Here is a 20,976-nt window from a genome sequence, read left to right on the forward strand (position 1 = left end):
CAGTTTTGGTCACCACGATGTAAAAAAGATGCTGAGACTCTAGAAAGAGTACAGAGAAGAGCAACAAAGATGATTAGGGGACTGGAGGCTAAAACATATAAGGAACGGTTGCTGGAATTGGGTATGTCTAGTTTAATGAAGAGAAGGACGAGGGGGGACATGATAGCAGTGTTCCAATATCTCAGGGGCTGCCACAAAGGAGAGGGAGTCAAGCTATTCTCCAAGGTGCCTGAAGGTAGGACAAGAAGCAATGGATGGAAACTAATCAAGGAGAGAAGCAACTTAGAACTAAGGAGAAACTTCCTGATAGTTAGAACAATTAACCAATGGAACAACCTGCCTCCGGAAGTGGTGAATGCTCCAACACTGGAAGTTTTTAAGAAGAGACTGGACAGCCATTTGTCTGAAATGGTATAGGGTTCCTGCCTGAGCAGGGGGTTGGACTCGATGACCTCCAAGGTCCCTTCCAACTTTATTACTATTATTATTACTATTACTATTATTATTATTATTATTATTATTATTATTATTATTATTATTATATTCATATGAATAAGGAGTCTTTAGGATAGCGGAAGAACCATGTCCTTAGGATCTTTCAAAAAATGGTCATTGCATTTTGAACCAACTAAAACTTCCAGATATTCTCCAGGGGCAGCTCCATGTAGAATGCATTGCAGTAATGCAAACAATTGGTGGCTAGGATGTGGGTGATTATAAGAAAGGCAGGAAAGGACATAACTGGTGCCCAACTCACACTTGTACAATATCTGTTCTGGGCACACCAGTCATTTGCTTCTCAAGTAGGAGTCGAAAGTCAAGTAAAATCCCCTCATTGTGTACCATGTTTGTTTGGCACAACCCTGTTCATCACCAATGATGATAATTCTCCAAGAACTAAGGATCTTCAATCTCTTGCAAGTTTTATTTGTTGCTCCCCATCCAGATTTCAATAACCTGCAAGTACAAAGAAAGGGTACTGTGGCAAGACACACATGGGCAGAGATGTACCACAGAGTATAATCACCATACAGATGATATCTCACTCCATGGTGATAGATGATCTCACCCAATGACTTCTAGTAAATATTTAATAGGAGGGGGAAAGCACTGACTCCTGTGGAAACCTAGATAGCAGGCTGGGAGTCAATCATCTTGTTCCCAATCAATATTGATTGAAAATTACTTTAAAGGGAGTGTACAGAGACAGCTCAGTATTCCCCTTTCCCAATCTCTAAAGCCACTCCAAGGATATCAAGAACAGAGGCTATATTCCTATTCTGCCCCTGCAAATGATTACTAATAAGGCCATTGCCATTTTGGTCATATATTTAGGGCAGAATCCCAACTGAAAGTGGTACAGGTAATCCATTTCATGAATGATCTTCTGGAGGGAAGAGAAGGTTGGAGACAGGTTGAAAATTCTTTAGAGCTAAATCCAGAGTTAGATTCTTAAGGAGGGGCAAAGTATAGTTCAACATTATATTAATCTAACTTTTTAAGCCAATTGAGACAAGTGATGTTGTTGAGATCCCTATCCAGTGCCTGGAGGCTTGATGGGCCTGGCTGAGGAGGAATAAACCCTGATTCAAGGCCATTGAGGCTCTGACTCATGACTGTGGGCAATGGACAGCCCCCTCCCCTTCATCTGAGGACTTTTCATCCATAATCTTGGATTAAACTGCATATCTCAATTCAAGATTGATGCAGAAACTGGGGGTCCTCTTGGATTCACAACTGATTTTCAAAAATAACAATTAATAAGCATTAAACATTTCCTGCTCTGCAGGAGCTTTAGATTTCCTCCTAAGGAAGTTGATATCGTGATAAACAAAACATGATGCAAAATTTCTGGGTTGTATTTATTTTGTTGTTAGTTTTAAATGCTGCCTTCAATTCACATGTTCATGGAGTAACACATAGTGCTCTCTCCTCCTCTATTTCTCTCCAACTACCAGTTGTGGTAGTATAGGCTGTAAGAGAGTGATGGGCCCAAAGTTATACACTGAGCTCCTTCGGCTAAGGTGAACTTGAACCTGTTTCCTCCCATTACTCATCCACCCCTTAATCATTTTGAAAGAAGGCTCATTATGGTAGAATTTGAAGTGGAGTATATTTGGAAATAAATTATGGATATAGCATTCATTCAAAAAATGTATTTAAGCTACATATGTTGGAAAGCAATATATGTTGGAAACATAAATAATTGTATTAGAGCCATACTGAATCACTATCCAGAATCTAGAGAAATTGTTGCAAAAGATTACAGCCGACTCAAGAAAACTCATTGCCATTTATATTAGGATAGAAATAAGCCTTAGAATTTTATATTGTCTGCAGAACAAGAAACTCACAAACTGTCAATTGTTCTATAAAATAGTATGAACCATCTTCATACCTAAAATTATTTCCATTGTTGAAAAAAAGAAGTAATATGCAAAATGAATGTAAATTAAGACAATCATACAAATGAGCAGCTAGAAGGGAACTCAAGAGTCCTACTCTCATAAGTGTTTTATGCACATAAATAGTATTAAAGCATATCCAAAGACATTTTAGAAGTGTTTATTTCCAGAAGATGTATATTGGTTTTATCTATTTTTTATTTCTATAGATTCTATACTGCCCTCTTCCAAATATGAATGATAAAAACTGATATCCCCTTCTGTCTCTGATATCCCCTTCTGTCTCTTACCCTTTCCATTGTTGAAGAAAAAGGAGTAACATGCAAAAATGGAGGGAAATTCAGATAATCATTCAGTTGTGCAGATGAAAGGGAATTCATTAATCATTTATCCCAAACCTACTCTCACAAATATTGCATACACATAAATAGTGTGAAAGCATATCCAGAGACATTTTAGAACTCTTTATTTTCAGAAGATGCATATTGGTTTTATCTATTCTTTATTTCTATAGATCCTATATGGACCTCCTCAAAATATGAATGGTAAAATTGATATCCCTTTCTATTACCGCATGGTTCCAGGTAGAGACTTATATTTTAGGGGGATTCTTCAGCTACTTGTCCACTTCAGGGTTGGGATTCTTGTGAAAGGAGATGGTGGAGCAAAATTTGAAAAACTGATATTTTCATGGTTTTCTCTCCATGGTATCTGCATTGCTTTCTTAGAGCAGCTCAGGACAATTTATATCAGCAGTGTGGATGATGGCCTGAAATGGTTTGTGAAGACATTTCATATTTTTACTAGCAGCAAAGCTAATGTTATGATAATCAAAGAGAAATACCATTTCTCATTTTTTCCCAAAGATGGTTTCATTAAAGATGTATGGGAACATGCATTTGGCTGTATATTTCCAGATCCATCTGTGAATGATGATCCTGAGAGTGTCTGCACTGAGAAAGAAAATCTGGGGCCTTTTTTGAAATGATGATGACCAGTCATAGTTATAGTATATATATATAATGCAGTATATGCTGTGGCACATGCTTTACATGCCATACAGATGGGTCAACAATCATATACAAGAAGGTTGGGTGGCAGGAAACCCAAAATTCAGGATGTACAGCCATGGCAGGTAATTTTGTAAGTACAGTAATCAAATATGCTGGGAATGAGACATCAATTGCAGATCAGAAGTGATAGTGTTCTGTGAATAGAAAGTTGGGAATTTTTCTTATGTTCTTTCTTTATCCCTTTTTTTTTATTCTTGGGGTATTGCTACTCTCAATGTCATTTCTTCCTGCCTTAATCTTCCAAACTCTCATCCTCTCTAAATCCTTTCCTGAACATTTTCCCCCACTTAGATTCTTATTCTTCCAGAATACACTCAAAATCATTTCTGCCAAATAAATTATGAGCCCAAAGTCATGAATGCAGCTCTTCTGTGAAAGAGAAGGAGGGTAAATTAAGCTCAGCAGCTAATATAGATTACAAAGAGAAAGGAGACAACTTACAGAAAGGCAACAGGAAAGTTCTGATCAGTGTAGAAGGTGGAAGAAGTTCTTATTTACTCTTTCCTGATGAAATTGCTTCTGAGGCATGAGGTTTTATAAGATACAGTACAGGAACACAAACCAAAATATTGATTTTCTTCCAAAAGTACTAGGAGTACCTTTTAAGACTCTAGTATTTGCATTAGAACACCAATTAATGGAGAAGCAGAGTAATGAAGAATAAGAATAAGCAGTAGGGAGAAAAAAGAAGTTAAACAAGGTACTTATTAAAAAGAGAAAGATTAGATGCAGAAGAAAAGTGGAAGGAATTCCCTGAGATGAATGGCTGTTACGTAGGATGGTCAAATGCTTCAGTCTTACCATCCTCATTAACCTTTCCATTTGGCATATTAAAAAGGAAGGCCAAAATTTGCGGTGTTGAGGTTTTAAAGGAGTTTTTGTACTTGATTGTGTTAAATGTTCAAAGGAAAATGTTAAGCAATTATATAGAGTTTTTGCACAAGGTTATGTGTTAAGAAAGATGCTGTAGAGCAGGGGTGTCAAACTGCTGGTCCGCGGACTGGATGCATCATGTCAAAACTGTGCCCACCCCGTTGCTGGCAATGGGGAAAAAGTCACGATACGTCATGACACGTCATGTGACACTGCGCGTGTCTTCTCTGTTTCCTTTGCTCACTTCAGTTGCTTGTTGCACCAGGCAATATAATATGTCTCCTGCAACAAATTAGCTTTGGCATCATCTACTCAGTGGCTGTTTCTTCTGTGCTGGCTAAAACCATCACTGTGGTCCTGGCTTTCATGGCCACCAAACCAGGATCCAGGATGAGGAACTGGGTGGGAAGAGGACTAGCTACCTCCATTGTTCTTTCTGGTTCCCTGATTCAAGTAGGCATCTGTACAGTGTGGCTGTTCACATTTCCCCCTTTCCCTGACATTGACACACATTCAGAAATTGAGGAAATCACACTGCAATGCAATGAAGACTCAGCTACCATGTTCTACTATATCTTGGGCTACATGGGCTTTCTGGCATCTGCCAGTTTCACAGTAGCGTTTTTCTCCAGGAATCTTCCCAGCAGTTTCAATGAGGCTAAATGTCTCACATTCAGCATGTTGATCTTCTGCAATGTGTGGCTCTCATTTGTTCCATTCTATCTGAGCACCAAAGGCAAATATATGGTTGCTGTGGAGGTTTTCTCCATTTTGGCCTCTAGTGCAGGGTTGCTTGTCTGCATATATTTTCCATAATGTTACATAATTATTTTTAGACCAGTGCTAAACAACAGGGAGCAGTTCATTAAGAGACAAAGTTTGTAATATTTGACCTAAATTCACCTATAATTATTTCTCTATTTTGGAAGTGTTTGTTTATAGTTCTAGTAAATTCATCACTGATTTTGGAGAGGTGGAAATGCTTAGGTAAGTTTCCATTATAGGACCAAAGCCCAGTCAAATTATCCCTCATTTAATTTTAACTGAAAATCTGAGATATTAAGAGGCCAGATTGCAGATTGGAATTTAATGATCAGTTGGTTTGATTCATGCTTTTAAATAATTAAGAATTAATTTTAAACACACAGAGAGATACATACAACCTAACAAATTATACCCATAGTTTCCATAGCCTAAAATTGGAAAGCATAAAAATTGCTGGCTCTGTGTCATTTTTTTGGCAAGATGGAATTTAAAAAAAAAAAGAATAGTGGAATCTCTTCTGAATAATACCAACTCTCAGTATCAAGCGCTTCAATACTAAAAAAAACATATTTGAAGCATTAACCCATTATACTACTGTGTTTTCTTGAAAGTAAAGCCTACCCCCAAAATAAGCCCTAGTTTTAGAGTGAGGCACACATTTAAAAATCAAGCTAGGGCGGGAGTAGGGGTATGGATCTGCCCCACATGCCTGCACCCACTTACCTGGCAGCCAGGCCACTTCTTGCTGGCCCACTTCTTCTGTGGCATTTTCTGCAGCCAGGCCTATGCCACAGCTGCAGAGAGTTGGCCAGGACTCCAGGCTCTCTGCAAGGACTGGGAGCATCTGTCACCCAATAGCAATGAGGAGGAGTTGGAGTCACATCTCCTCCTGATCCAAGGATACATAGGGCAGAGAGGAGACCGGCACAATGCCAGTCAACTAGACTACTCACAAAGAGGCAACCTTGCCTCTCAGGAAGGGCTGTACTGGCGTCCCCTACTTAATACCACCCTGAAGATTTTAGCATTGCTGAAGCAATGTGCCCAGTACTGTGCCTGATGTACTTATGCCATGATTCCTGACCCATTAGATTCATGGATTGCTTTCCTGGACTTTGTATGTACTTGTTGGACTCTTGCCGTGCTGAGCTTGGAATCTGAAACTGCACACAGGGGTTCTTTCTCAGGACTCATTTAGGGGGTAGAATTCTTGCTATATGTTCGTGTGTGTGAGGGGAATGGGGCAGCACATGGAGAGGCAATCACTGCAAGACTGGAGGGTTGCTTCAAAAACCCATACACAGGAGAAAAGCCTTTCCCCTGTCAGGAATGCAGCAAGGCCTTTTCTGACCCACAGTATGCAAACCATATGAGGAGACCCACAACCCTCTCAGGTCCTACAGCTGTGATGAATGTGGCAAGAGCTACTGCCTTCTCAACCTGCTGAACTGGCACAAGAGTTGCCACATATGGAGGCTGACATGTCCAGGGTCCCTGAGAGACGTAGGGAGTCTCCAATGATGAGAGAACATTTTCAAAGGTCTCTTGGCATCAGGAAGATTGAACTACTGACAGGGATGATCATCACCAGAGGATCCATGGTGGCATAGTGGTTAGAATTCAATACTGAAGGCTACTTCTGCTGACTTCTGGCTGCCAGCAGTTTGATTCTCACCATCTCAAGGTTGACTCAGCCTTCCATCCTTCCAAGGTTGGTAAAATGAGGACCTAGATTGTTGGGAGCAATATGCTGACTCTGTAAACAACTTACAAAGGGCTGTAAAGTACTGTGAAGTGGTATATAAGTCTAAGTGCTACTGCTATTGCTATACAAAACCAAGCTGCACTGCCCAGAGGAATGGCACAATCTATGCAAACCCAGAAGGAGACTTATGGGGCAACCATCAGCCAGGTGCTTGAACCCATTAAATAAGGTTTTGGGGAACTTTTAGCCAATGTTCCCTTGGAACAACCTGATCAGGCAGCTGACTGGAAGGCTGGGGCTGGTTGCCACTCACTCTGTCCCAACACTGCTGCTCCCTGTAGTGCCATTGGCACTGGTCACCCCAACAACATGAGATGATCACTGGCTACCAGATCTGAAAGTTAATTTCAATGGGGAGGCAAAGTAATTGGGATTTTTCCTTACCCAAGTTTGGAATTTCATGGTGGAATATAGATCAGGCATCCCAGACAATGAAACCATGGTTGGCTATGTTACAATGGTCCTAGAGGATGAAGTAGCTGACTGGTTTGTGGCACTACATGATAAGGATACCAAAGAACTGCATGCTTTTGATGACTTCATGATCACCCTGAAACAACAGTTTAAGGACCTACTGGCAGATTGGAGGGCAAAGCAAACAATAAGGATCATCAAACAAGGCAGATGATCTGTTGTGGCCTGTGTCCAAGACTTCTGATGGCTAGCTGACAAGCATCTGGGCTGGCCCCAAGAAACACTCCTAGAATATTTCTGGCAAGGCCTGAAATGAGAGGTTCTTTACACCTGCTTACCTGGGGGTAGCCCAGAACCCTCTGATGATATTATGTCCTGGTCAGTGAAGTGGAGATTGATCTAACCATGTTCCATGACCACCCAGGGAGGAATACCCAATATTGTAAAACCCCAGAGAGCAGCATCTCCCCAAAAATGGGCAAAAGGTGCTCCAGCCCTAGATGATGCCCAACAAGTTGTTTCCAGTGAGGCAGAGAGGGGAATTGAATGAATGATTATATGAACCCACGATCAACACCAACAACTAAATCCACCAGAACTCCCACAAAGGGATAGAAATAGACTCAGAAAAAGTTCGGGTAGTACTTAATTAGGAGGCACTCTGCATCTACAGAGTTTTCTGGGCTCTACGGGCCTGGCTGGGGAGGAAAAAAATCTGACTCAAGGCTAAGGAGGCTCTGTCTCATGACTGTGGACATTGGACAGCCCTCATCCCCTGCATCTGAAGACTTTCTTTCCATGCTCTTGTATTAGGCTGCAAGATTGATGCACTGGGAGTCCTCTTGGATTCACAACTGTACATAAAATATTTATATGTATAAAAATACTTTTGTATCTTTTACTAAGACGTAGAAGTATTTTTTAAATGATTGTGAAAGTTACAAGTTGGGCCTGGCTTTAGAATTGAGCACACATTCATTGGTAATTTCTGTCTCTTGCTTTTCATCTCATAAACATATTGTTTAATATTTGAGGACTGTTGTCAAATTTCAGTCCTGTTGTTTGATTAATGGGTGGAATTGCTAATAATGTGTTCAGAATTGAGAAACATTCTTAAATCTACAGAGTAATGGCAATTTAAAGTAGCATTTTTCCACCCCTCCCTATAATTATAAAAAAGATTATTATTAACTTTGTTGGTTCTCAATACTCTAATAAACAATTGATGTTTACTTCAAAGAATGAGCCATAAGAGATGATGGGCAGTTTAAATCCTTCATATGTTTTGAATAACCTGTTTTTAGATTTTGGGGCAGGTAAGATCATTATTGGAATGATATCTCAAAATGATTTTTATTCTGAAGATCAGGACCCAGCTAGAATTATATGAGGAATAGGGAAATTTATTTCAAGGTTATCTATTCTTGGAGATTCATCAGCATTACATGGAAATGATAAAAAGCTAATAAGATGATATTGATTCTTCTGCTGTTATTGCTACATTTGTCTTGCAATGCTCAACCAATAATGTGCAGAATCCAAGACACTATCCCAATTGTTCATAAATGTTTTCAACCAGGTGATCTCATTATTGGTGGTATTACTTCATTAGTCTTCATAAGTAGAGTTCGAGAACGCTTTGAGGAAGTTCCCAAGAATTCTGCTCTTGGTGAACCACTGTAAGACTTTATTATTATTTTCTTTCTATTACTATACTAATCTACCTAAAATTATTTTATACACCAAGTCTGTGAATTATACTTAATTCCAATACTGCTCATATAAATTTTAAAATCAAAATGAAATTATACTTTCAACTTATATATGTTTTCATTGTGCTTTCTAAAGCAAAGCAATAGTAAGATTCTGTGTTCCTTAAAAAAGAGGGGGAAATCAAAATAATAATTTGGTCCTTGGTGATTAACAGATTTTATATATTTCTGGGATTACAGCATCAGCTTCTAAAACTAAATCTCAAAAAAAGTAAAATTGTATTTAACTATTAGAATAATACTATTAAGTCAGAGATGCAGCATATTTTACATTAATAAATAAAACGCCAATAAATAAATATGGCCACATGATGATATATGAATATTTTTAGAGTGGGGAGAGGAGAAATACACGTCTTTAAGGTAATTTAATTATTAAAATCTTATTCTGCTTTTGTAATTTTTTTTAGAAATTCTGATTTCACAATTATATGAAGTTCTTACGTTTAAACTAATAAAGGCATTGCACCAAACTCACATTTTGCTACTTTTGTTTTTAGGGTAGAAAAATTGTTGGATTTTGCTTAACTAACTTTGGCACATTATGGGATATTTGAAGCACTTATTAAATAACTTATTATAGGTACAATTTAAAGAGCTACAACCCATTTGCTACCCAATAATGGAGTGACATTAATATTTGTCAATTCTCGAAAAAAAACTTAGAAACAACTCTAAGAAAATGTAAAGCAAACCAAAATCAAAATCCATGCTATTTCTTTGAAGTCCCTTAAATTACAACAAGTCTTCTCTACCAAAAGATAAAGGGATTGAATTTTACAGTTTAAAGTTTAATTAAATTTAATGTGTATTTTACATGCAGGGCAAATACTCTGCTCAGTATCATATAATCAAAATTGTTTAACAAAAACACTCATGAAAAGCCAGTAATGATTTCACTGAAAAGTGAATGGTAACCAATTTATCAGTTAATATTATTGTAAAGTTTAGTCTGACTGCCCTTTTGAGATGCAGAATTTATTTGACTCAGCATCTAATTCCCATTGCAGAGTCCTAATCAAGTATTATCAACATATTTTGACTATGATATTTGCTGTGAAGAAGACCAATGAAGACATCCAGCTCTTACCTAACATCACCTTGGGCTTCAGAATCTATGATAGTTATGGTGGAGAGTACACGTATCATGCAATAATGGAACTTTTCTCCAGTCAGAACCGATTCATTCCTAACTACAACTGTGGCATCCTGAATAACCTCAAATCAGTTATTGGCACTCTTGATCCTAAAATTTCTATTGATATGGCAGACATTTTAGGTGTTTACAAGGTTCCACAGGTAATATGCATTAATGATAAGTTGCCCTTATTTTGCTTTGTTTTTCAGATAGAAGGAATTGCAAGACATTAAGATATATTTAATTTCATATATATTTCTCTATGAAGTATATTTAAGAAAGTATATTTGTCATGGGATAAAGCAATGTGAATCTAACTTCAGAATTTGATATGATTGGGATCATATAATTTGATATGAATGTGAGAAAGTGGCAAGAAAGTGACAAGCAACAGGGAAAAAGCAGAACTACTCAACTCGTTTTTTGCATCCGTATTTACATAAAGGGAAACAACAGTCCAATCTATCAAAAACAGTACCGTAAAAAAAAAACAGATTAGAAACACAAGTTAAGATGGGAAAGAAAATGGTAAGTGAGCACCTGTCCACCCTAGATGAGTTCAAATCACCAGGACCAGATGGACTATACCCCAAGGTTCTAAAGGAACTGGCAGATGTAATCTCAGAACCCCTGAACTATATCTTTCAAAGATCCTGGAGCACTGGGGAACTACCAGAGGACTGGAAAATAGCTGATGTAGTTCCCATCTTCAAAAAAGGAGAGAAAAAATGGATCCAGGAAAATGCAGACCTATCAGCCTGACCTCAGTACCTGGGAATATCTTGAAAAAGATAATCAAGCAATGAATCAGGCAAACAAAATCATTACCAAAAGCCAACATGGGTTTGTCAAAAACAGATCATGCCAGACAAATCTTATTGTATTCTTTGACCAGGTGACAAAATTAGTGGACCAGAGGAATGTTGCAGATATAATTTACTTGGACTTCAGTAAGGCATTGATAAAATAGACCACAACCTACTACTTGATAGGATAGAAAAAGGTGGGTTAGACAGCATCACCATCAGATGGATTCATAGCTGGCTGACCAGCCATATTCAGCATGTGGTCCTCAATGGAATTGCATGTACATGGAGGGAAGTGTATAGTGGGGTGCCTCAGGCCTCTGTTCTAGGCCCAGTGCTCTTCAACATATTCATCAACGATTTGAACGAGGGGATAGATGGGGAACTCATCAAATTTGCAGATGATACCAAGGAATAGCCAACACTCTAGAAGATAGGCTTAAGACACAGGAGGATCTTGACAGACTTGAACACTGGGTGCTATCTAACAAAATGAAATTCAATGGTGAAAAAAGTAAGGTTCTACATTTAGGCAAGAAAAACCAATTGTACAGGTATAGTGTAGGGGGTACCTTGCTCAATAGTAGTAATTGTGAGAGGGATCTCGGAGTCTTAGTGGACAATCACTTAAATATGAGCCAGCCGTGTGCTGCAGCTGCCAAAAAAGCCAACACAGTGCTAGGCTGCATTAACAGAGGGATAGAATCAAGATCACGTGAAGTATTAATACCACTTTACAATGCCTTGGTAAGACCACACTTGGAATACTGCATCCAGTTTTGGTCACCACAATGTAAAAAAGATGTTGAGACTCTAGAAAGAGTACAGAGAAGAGCAACAAAGATGATTAGAGAGCTGGAGGCTAAAACAATTGCTGGAATTGGGTATGTCTACTTTAATGAAAAGAAGGACTAGGGATGACATGACAGCAGTATTCCAATATCTCAGGGGTTGCCACAAAGAAGAGGGAGTCAAGCTATTATCCAAAGTGCCTGAAGGCAGGGCAAGAAACAATGGGTGTAAACTAATCAAGGAGAGAAACAACCTAGAACTAAGGAAAAGCTTCCTGACAGTTAGAACAATTAACCAGTGGAACGTCTTGCCTCCAGAAGCAGTGAATGCTCCAACACTGGAAGTTTTTAAGAAGAGACTGGACAACCATTTGTCTGAAATGGTATAGGGCAGGTGTATCAAATTCAGAACATCACGTGATGTTATGTGATGTATTGCAACTTTTTTGCCATTGCCGGTAATGGGGTGGGAACGGTTTCACTATGATTTGACACCCCTGGTATAGGATTTCCTCCCTGAGCAAGGGGTTGGACTAGATAACCTCCAAGGTATCTTCCAACTTTATTTTTATAAAGCATTAATCATTTCCTCTTTCTGCAGGATGTTTGAATTTTCTCCCAATGAAGTTGCTGTTTTTGATGAATAAAAATGATATAAGGTTTCAGGATTGTATTTATTTATATTTTGTTTTGTTTTTAGATTTACATGCTGCCTTCAATTCACATGTCCATGGAGTCACATATAGTGCTCTCTCCTCCTATATATCTCTGCAACTACCAGTTGTGGTAGTTTAGGCTATGAGAGAGAATGATGGGCCCAAAGTTATACACTGAGCCCTTTTGATTGAGGTGGACTTGAATCTGGTTCCTCCAATTCCTCATCCACCTCTTAATCACTGTATTTGTTTGAAGCAAGGCTTATATGGTAGACAATGAAGGAGAGTATATAGGGAAATAAGGGAAATTTTGAGTGAGAATAGCATCCACTCTAAAAATGGATTTAAGCCACATATGTTGGAAAACAATATTTCTTGGAAACATAAATCCTTGTATTTAGAGCCATACTGGATCAATATCCAGAATCTAGAAAAAAACCCTTTGTGACAGATTTGGGAGACTCAAGAAAACTCATTGCCATTATTATTATTATTATTATATATGTATATATGTTAGTATTTTATTCAATTGTCAGCCGCCCTGAGTCCGTAAGGAGAAGGGCGGGATATAAATGCAATTAATAAATAAATAAATAAATAAAATATTATTATTATTATTATTATTATTATTATTATTATTATTATTATTATTATTATTATTATTATTATTATTTAGTGTATGATGAGAACATGACAGAAGAGAAGTAAACACACACACACACACACACACACACACACACACATATATATATATATATATACACACATACACAATCTATGTAATTATAAATAAAACTTCTATAGGGGTATCATAGTGGCCTCATAACTTGATGTCCAATTCAACTATTCAGGCTATTGCCTCTAGTGTTGCTTCATGCACATCTTCTAGGAAACCAGAGAATGCATGTAATGGGCAATTTTGCACAATATGTTTAATAGTTTGCATATCAGCACCACAATCACAACAAGGAGAACCTTTCCATACCCACTGTACAAGGCAGAGGCATGTCTTCCAGTATCACACCTAATTCTGCTCAATTTCAACCAGACAAAGCAAGGAAAGGTCAAAAACAGGTGATTTAGCAGAGGGATTACTGACGGTCAGGCCACAAGAAGGTATCTTGAATAATTCCTCCCTCCAGGCATTCTCGGGGTTAAACATGGAAGATGTTAAGTGGGACAGTATGATATTGCTAAGTACTGATAACCAGTGCACAGGAGTGGAATCCAATGTGATAGAGATGATATGCATTGTCTGCCAGAATTGGACACCTAATATAAATTACCATTTTTATTAGATAGAAAAAAGCCTTAAATTTTACTCTTGTCTGCAGAACAAGCAGCTTACAAACCCTCTATGGTTCTATAAGATAGTATGAACCATCTTCATACATGAAATTATTTTCATAGTTCAAGAAAAAGAAGTAATATACAAAGAAGAAGGAAATTCAGAGAATCATTGAATTGTGCAGATGAAGGAGAACTCAGCAATCTTTTATCCCAAATGTACTTCCACAAATATTTCATGCACATAAATAGCATGAGAGCATATTCTGAGACATTTATTTATTTGCAGAAAGTGCATATTGGTTTTGTCAATCATTTTTCTGTTTATTTTTTATTTGTATAGCTCCTATATGGACCTCCTCCAAATATGAATGGTAAAACTGATATCCCCTTCTATTACCACATGGTTCCAGGTGAAGACTTATATTTTAGGGGGATTCTTCAGCTACTTGTCCACTTCAGGTGGACCTGGGTTGGGATTCTTGTTAAAGGAGATGGTGGAGCAAAATTTGAAAAACTGATATTTTCATGGTTTTCTCTCCATGGTATCTGCATTGCTTTCTTAGAGCAGCTCAGGACAATTTATATCAGCAATGTGGATGATGGCCTGAAATGGTTTGTGAAGACATTTCAAATTTTTACTAACAGCAAAGCTAATGTTATGATAATCAAAGATAAATATGTTTTAGAATTGAGATGGTTGTTATATCTACCTGAAATGGAAATTGTTTCTATAAAGGCAAAAGGTAAAGTGTGGATTGTGGCTTCCCAAATGGGTCTTGCATCATTCTTTTATCAGAAGAGCTGGGATATCCAAGTCCTCCATGGTGCATTGTCCTTTGCAGCTTACTCAAATGAAGTTAAAGAATTCCAGCATTTTCTTGAGACAAGAAACCATTTCTCATTCTTTACCCAAGATGGTTTCATTAAAGATGTATGGGAACATGCATTTGGCTGTGTATTTCCAGACCCATCTGTGAATGAGGATCCTGAGGGTATCTGCACTGGGAAGGAAAAACTGGAGAGCCTTCCTGGGGCCTTTTTTGAAATGATGATGACCAGCCATAGTTACAGTATATATAATGCAGTATATGCTGTGGCACATGCTTTACATGCCATACAGATGGGTCAACAATCATATACAAGAAGGTTGGGTGGCAGGAAACCTAAACTTCAGGATGTACATCCATGGCAGGTAATTTTGTAAGTACAGTAATCAAATATGCTGGGAATGAGACATCAATTGCAGATCAGAAGTAATAGTGTTCTGTGAATAGAAAGTTGGGAATTTTTCTTATGTTCTTTCTTTATCCCTTTTTTATTCTTGGGGTATTGCTAATCTCAAGGTCGTTTCTTCCTGCCTTAATCATCCAAACTCTTGTCCTCTCTAAATCTTTTCCTGAGCAATTTGTTCAAGTTAGATTTTTAATCTTCTAGAACACAGTCAAAATCATTTCTGCCAAAATAAATTATGAGCCCAAAGTCATGAATACAGCTATTCTTTGAAAGAGAAGGAGGCTAAATTAAGCTGACCATGTGAACTATAAATTATAAAGAGAGACAACTTTCAGAAAGGCAACATGAAAGCTGTAATCAGTGTAGAAGTTCTTATTTGATTTTTCTAGATGAAAATGTTTCTGAGGAATGAGAAGACATCTTATAAGATAGGATGCAGAGATATAAACAAAAATATTCATGTTCTGGCTTCTAAATGAACTGCCAGTGAGTTTTAAGACTATAGTATGTGCATTAGAACATCAAATAGTGGAGAAGCAGAATGATGAAGAAAAAATAAGAATAAGCAGTAGAGAGAAAGAAGAGGTTATGGAGAGAAGTTGAACAAGGGACTGATTAAAAAGAGAAAGAAAAGATGCAGAAGAAAAGAAGGAATTCCCTGAGATGAATTCCTCAGGATGTAGGATGGTCAAATGCTTCAGATTTACCATCCTCACTAAAATTTCCATTCGGCATAATAAAAACAAAGGGTCAAAATTTGCAGTGTTGAGGTTTTAGAGGGTTTTTGTTTTGATAATATTTGAGTGTGTTACATGTTCAAAAGAAAATTTAACAAATTATATAGGGTTTTTGCACAAGTTTGTTGTATGTAGAAGGGTGTATAGCTATGAAGTAACATGATGTAGTTACCAACCAAGATTTAGGAAACACTTCAAAGGAGAGAGAGAGTAATGGGCAAAGTTAGCAAAGAAGGCTTGTCAGTGGATACAGACAGACATTGACAGTCCCCTTAGTATAGTATAGAAAGTTAATATGAAAAGACCAAGGCTTCCTTTTGATTTTCTTATGGAAACCAATTTTCCAATGCTGCTGCTTCACCATCACTCACTTGATAAACTGTATTCAATTGTCTGATCCATCCCCCCATTTCACTCCCATCTTTTGGGTTCAAATAACATCCTGGTGGCCTACCTTCCACCTGGAGGACCACTAGAACATTATACATTAAGAAGTATCCTCCACATGTGTAATCTATTTTGAACTGTCATGTAATTCTGTACTTTAACCATGGTCTCTCTTTCTCTCTACTCTTTTCTTTTTATAAATATGTTCAATTGTTTCTCTATTCAGCTTCACTTCTTTTTGAAAAGAATTGCATTTAATAACAGTGTTGGCGATGAAATTTCTTTTGATGAGAAAGGAGAACTGGTTACAGGATTGGATCTTGAGAACTGGGTCACATTCCTCAACCAGTCATTCCATCGAGTGAAAGTTGGGAAGATGGATCCATGGGCTGATGAAGGCCAAATGTTCACCATTCATGAGGAAGCCATCACTTGGCCCAGCACTTTCAACCAAGTAGGTTCTGAATGTAGATGATTTTGTTTGGATGACTGGAATGATTCAGGTAGTAATTTCTCACCAATCATAATTAGGACCAGCAACTCTATTGCAAGGATACACATTTATAAAGTGGAACAAAACATGATTATAGTAACTTAAAGCATTGATTCCAGATGCAATTGTTAGCAAATCATCCATGGTCATTAAGTAATTTGTTACATGACTGCAAATGAAACTTCATGCCAGATTCCCTTTTGACTTTCCTTGTCAAAAACCAGGTATAAAATCACAATTGGTGCCAAGTGATTGCAGGGACACTGTGGTGGCTGCAGTTTTAAAGACTAGTCAAAAATCACTTCAGCACCATCATAATTTTGAACAATCATTGAATAAAAGGTTGGTAAATGAGCACTACCTGTGTCTAAAGTACATCTCTATATCATTTAACATAGAAAACAGATAAAGTTTTATTCTTTCAGTTGATACAAATCTCCCACAACTGGGAAGAATTTTAAGCAGTATAAGATTTACATATATCTGAAAAGCAGTGTTATTTAATCTATTAAAAATATTATTCCGTTTCCATACATACATTATGGTAAACTTGAAGTAAAGTCATTGGAGCTATAGAAAAAGTATTTATTCATATATTATTCTAACACAGTGTTTCCCAATCTTTTTCTTTTATGGCTCTGACCCCTTTCTTAGCCTAATTTACCTCTGTGAACCCCCCTCAAAGTCATTGTTAGCTGACAGATCATATTGTGCAAAAGCGACAATCAACAAGCCATCATCAGTCAACTTCAGAAGGGAATGAGGCAGGAACTTTTGCTTAGAGTGTGTTATCTATTGAGAGATGGATGGCGAACAATTCTGACTAAAATTGTCTTCTAAATGTTTGTTTATAATGCTATGTACTATTCAGAGTTTGAGGGATCTGGACCAATTCAGAATATATTTGTGTGTGTATTGTGTGTTTTTATGTCTGTGTACTGCTTAAATTAATTCCAGTTTCGAGCATGCTTGCTTTATAAAATATTGCCAAGCCTGTACTAATATTTTAATAAATATTTTAATTTTCTATTCTTATCTCTATCATGCATAGTCACTTGTGCCCTGGTCATCTCTCTGTTCGATGATTGCAATTTGCTCTACATGGGGCTACTCTTGAAGAATAATTGGAATCTATAGCTGGTATAGAATGCAGTGACAAGGAAAGTTCTGAGGATCCCTAGGATGGCCACATAACACCACTGTTGTATAAGCTGCATTGGTTGCCAGTTTTTAAACATTTAATTAGTGTTATATTTATCTTTTGTTCTTTGTAAGCCCCCTGAGTCATCTTATCAAGGAGATAGATGGCATATAAATTTAATGAATGAATAAATAAAAATTAAACAATCGTGATTTTTAAAATATTTTCAAGTATCAGAGTGAACACTATTTTTTCCCTTCTTATTTCACTTATTGGGTAGACACTACCTATTTCTCTGTGTACTGAGAGCTGCCCCACTGGTAATTTCAAACGAAAGCAGGAGGCGAAACCGTTTTGCTGCTATGATTGTCATCCATGTCCCAAGGAGAAAATATCCATCCAGAAAGGTAAGAGGCATCAAGTTGCATTATGGCTCTACAAAAAGTTGAGTTATATTCTTTTGTTTGTTGACAGATTGTGCTGTCCTCAGAAGAAAGGATTCCCTTACCAACCAAAAGGAAAACTTAAGGCAAAGAGTTCAGCATTTATCTATGTCTCTGGTTTAACAAACAAACAAACAAAAAGAATTGAACAATTAACAAGTTTATTAAAATAATATTGAAACTCCCAATTTCTCTAACACTGGGATTACCTTCTCATTTCTATAATTGTATATTATTTGGTCTCCCATAAAATCTGTATCACATGAGTGAGATGGAAATGAGTTGATGATAGATAGAGAAAAGCCATATCTTTATCTCTTTCCCTTGAGGCTTACTTACATTGATGGTTAAAATTTTATCCAGCAGAAATATACAAAATGAATAAAATTCAATATAAATGAAGTGATAGGAGCACATTCTTTACGTTATTTTAAATATTGTAGAAAACTGCATTCCATAAAGACAAGATGCAGCTGTAAAATAAGACAAATGTATAGTTAAATGCATACAATTGATAGAAGATAGTAATAGTATTAGTAATAGTAAGTAGAAACCTTAAGAGATAATTGCCTTGTTAAAATCTAATTAAAAGACTGGAAAATCAGATGGGTAATATCAGTGCCCATTTTGCTGTTAAGAAAAGTAATTTAATGACTTGTGTCATGATAATATTCATAAAATAATAATAGAACCAAACACAAATTTAAATGCTTACAGATATAATACATGTATATTTCAATTTCAGATATGGATGACTGTTCCAAATGTCCAGAAGGTCAATATCCAAATAAGAAACAAGATTCATGTCTTCCCAAGAGATTTTCATTCTTATCCTATGAGGAATCAATGGGAATAAGTCTAATCATACTGGCACTGTTCTTTTCTCTCTGCACAACTGTAGTACTGGCAACATTTTTAAAATATCATCATACTCCCATTGTCAAGGCTAATAACCAAAACCTCACCTATGTTCTACTCATCTCCCTCCTCCTGTGTTTCCTTTGCTCACTTCAGTTCCTTGTTGCACCAGGCAATATAATATGTCTCCTCCGACAAATTAGTTTTGGCATCATTTTCTCAGTGGCCATATCTTCTGTGCTGGCAAAAACCATCATTGTGGTTCTGGCTTTCATGGCCACTAAGCCAGGATCCAGGATGAGGAACTGGATGGGAAAAGGACTGGCCACCTCCATTGTTCTTTCTGGTTCCCTGATTCAAGGAGGCATCTGTATGGTTTGGCTATTCACATTTCCCCCTTTCCCTGATATTGACACCCATTCAGAAATTGAGGAGATTATATTGCATTGCAACGAAGGCTCATCTACCATGTTCTACTGTGTCCTGGGCTACATGGGCTTTCTGGCATCTGCCAGTTTCACTGTTGCTTTTTTTTCCAGGAAACTTCCCAGCAGTTTCAATGAAGCTAAATGTCTCACATTTAGCATGTTGATCTTCTGCAGTGTATGGCTCTCCTTTGTTCCTTCCTATCTGAGCACTAAAGGCAAATACATGGTGGCTGTGGAGATTTTCTCCATTATTGCATCCAGTGCTGGATTGCTAGTCTGCATATATTTCCCCAAATGCTACATAATCATTCTTAGGCCAGAGCTAAATAATAGGGAACAGCTCATTAAGAGAAAAAGTTAATAATGTGAAACTAAATCTTTCTTTAATTATTTCTGTCTGTTAACAGCCTTTATTTAAAGCTATAGTAGTTTAGTCTTTGATTTTGGAAATATAAATTTTTGGATGAGTTTTCAGTGTGGATGCTAAGCCTCATCAAATTTGCTATTATTCAGTTTTAATGGAAAGTCTGATGTATTAAGTGAGCATGATTCTTTTTAAGTTTGGTCTCACTGAAAAAGATATTTGAAATATTAAGCAGAGATAGCCGGCAAGCAGGATAATACAACATCACTAGACTCTATTGGAGAAATTAATTTGATTTGCATTGAAATATTGTAGCAAGTATTCTAATAGTTCCTGCTTTTCTGGAGTGATCCTCCTTTTTTTAAGGCTGTGCTATAGTAAGGATCTGGCAAATAGTTATTAGATGCACAAATAGCTGCACATGTGACACTAGCCTTTATCTAGCTATCTGTTTCTTTATTTCACTCTCCTCCTCTCTTTTCTCCTCCTCATCTTGCTTCATTATTGAAAAAAATATAGTTATATAACAACTTAAATAAACATTCTCTAATTTTTGATCACTTTGTTTTACTCTTTTTTCTTGCCCATTAGAAACTCCATGATACCCATTTAGAATGAATTCCATTAGCCATTTATAAGGCTCTTAAAACCCAGCTGTCCCCCCAGGCATATGATCTAGGAAATTAAAGGGAACTCTATTGGTGAAATGACTTTTTATTTTTGGAAGGATGACAGTATTAGATTATCTATCTATCTATCTATCTATCTATCTATCTATCTATCTATCTATCTATCTATCTATCTATCTATCTATCTAATTAATATACTGCCAATCTTGTTGTTTGGGTGACTCTAGATTATCTCAACCATGCACTATATGGGGCAGCCCTTGGAGACCATCCAAATATTTCAGCTGGTCCAAAATATGGCAGCATGAACAACTTTGGGTATCACATTTTGCTTATGTTACACAGTTACTGTGTGAGCTGCACAGACTTGCATTTCTTTCCTTGTGCAAATCAAGTTTGCTGACTATCATCATCTTTCTTTGTTTTGTTGCTGTTTTGCTCAATTTGCACAAAATGTTCCATTTTATCTAAGATCCTCTGAAACTGCAGTGTGACCACTTTCTCAAGAACCTTCT

At 37.1% G+C, this 20,976-nt stretch overlaps 2 protein-coding genes across 2 annotated transcripts in view; both read left to right on the top strand.

The window, feature by feature from the left end:
• Positions 1 to 3,393, top strand: part of LOC114922661 (vomeronasal type-2 receptor 26-like) — a 22,653-nt gene extending 19,260 nt beyond the window's left edge. Inside the window, exons 8-9 of the mRNA XM_029284408.1 lie at positions 947 to 1,017; positions 2,920 to 3,393. Coding sequence (XP_029140241.1) covers positions 947 to 1,017; positions 2,920 to 3,393 — 545 coding nt within the window. The remainder of the gene's footprint in view (positions 1 to 946; positions 1,018 to 2,919) is intronic.
• A 3,927-nt stretch (positions 3,394 to 7,320) lies between these two features.
• On the top strand, positions 7,321 to 19,829 carry LOC114922662 (vomeronasal type-2 receptor 26-like). Its single transcript, XM_029284409.1, has 8 exons — positions 7,321 to 7,501; positions 8,600 to 8,611; positions 8,875 to 8,974; positions 10,078 to 10,366; positions 14,089 to 14,940; positions 16,332 to 16,559; positions 18,020 to 18,146; positions 18,928 to 19,829. Exons 1-8 carry the CDS (start codon positions 7,321 to 7,323, stop codon positions 19,827 to 19,829), a joined length of 2,691 nt encoding a protein of 896 aa, XP_029140242.1.
• Positions 19,830 to 20,976: the final 1,147 nt, after the last annotated feature.

The sequence above is a fragment of the Protobothrops mucrosquamatus genome, unplaced genomic scaffold, assembly GCF_001527695.2.
Source record: "Protobothrops mucrosquamatus isolate PMUCROS unplaced genomic scaffold, P.Mucros_1.0 scaffold572, whole genome shotgun sequence".
Taxonomy (NCBI): Eukaryota; Metazoa; Chordata; class Lepidosauria; order Squamata; family Viperidae; genus Protobothrops; species Protobothrops mucrosquamatus.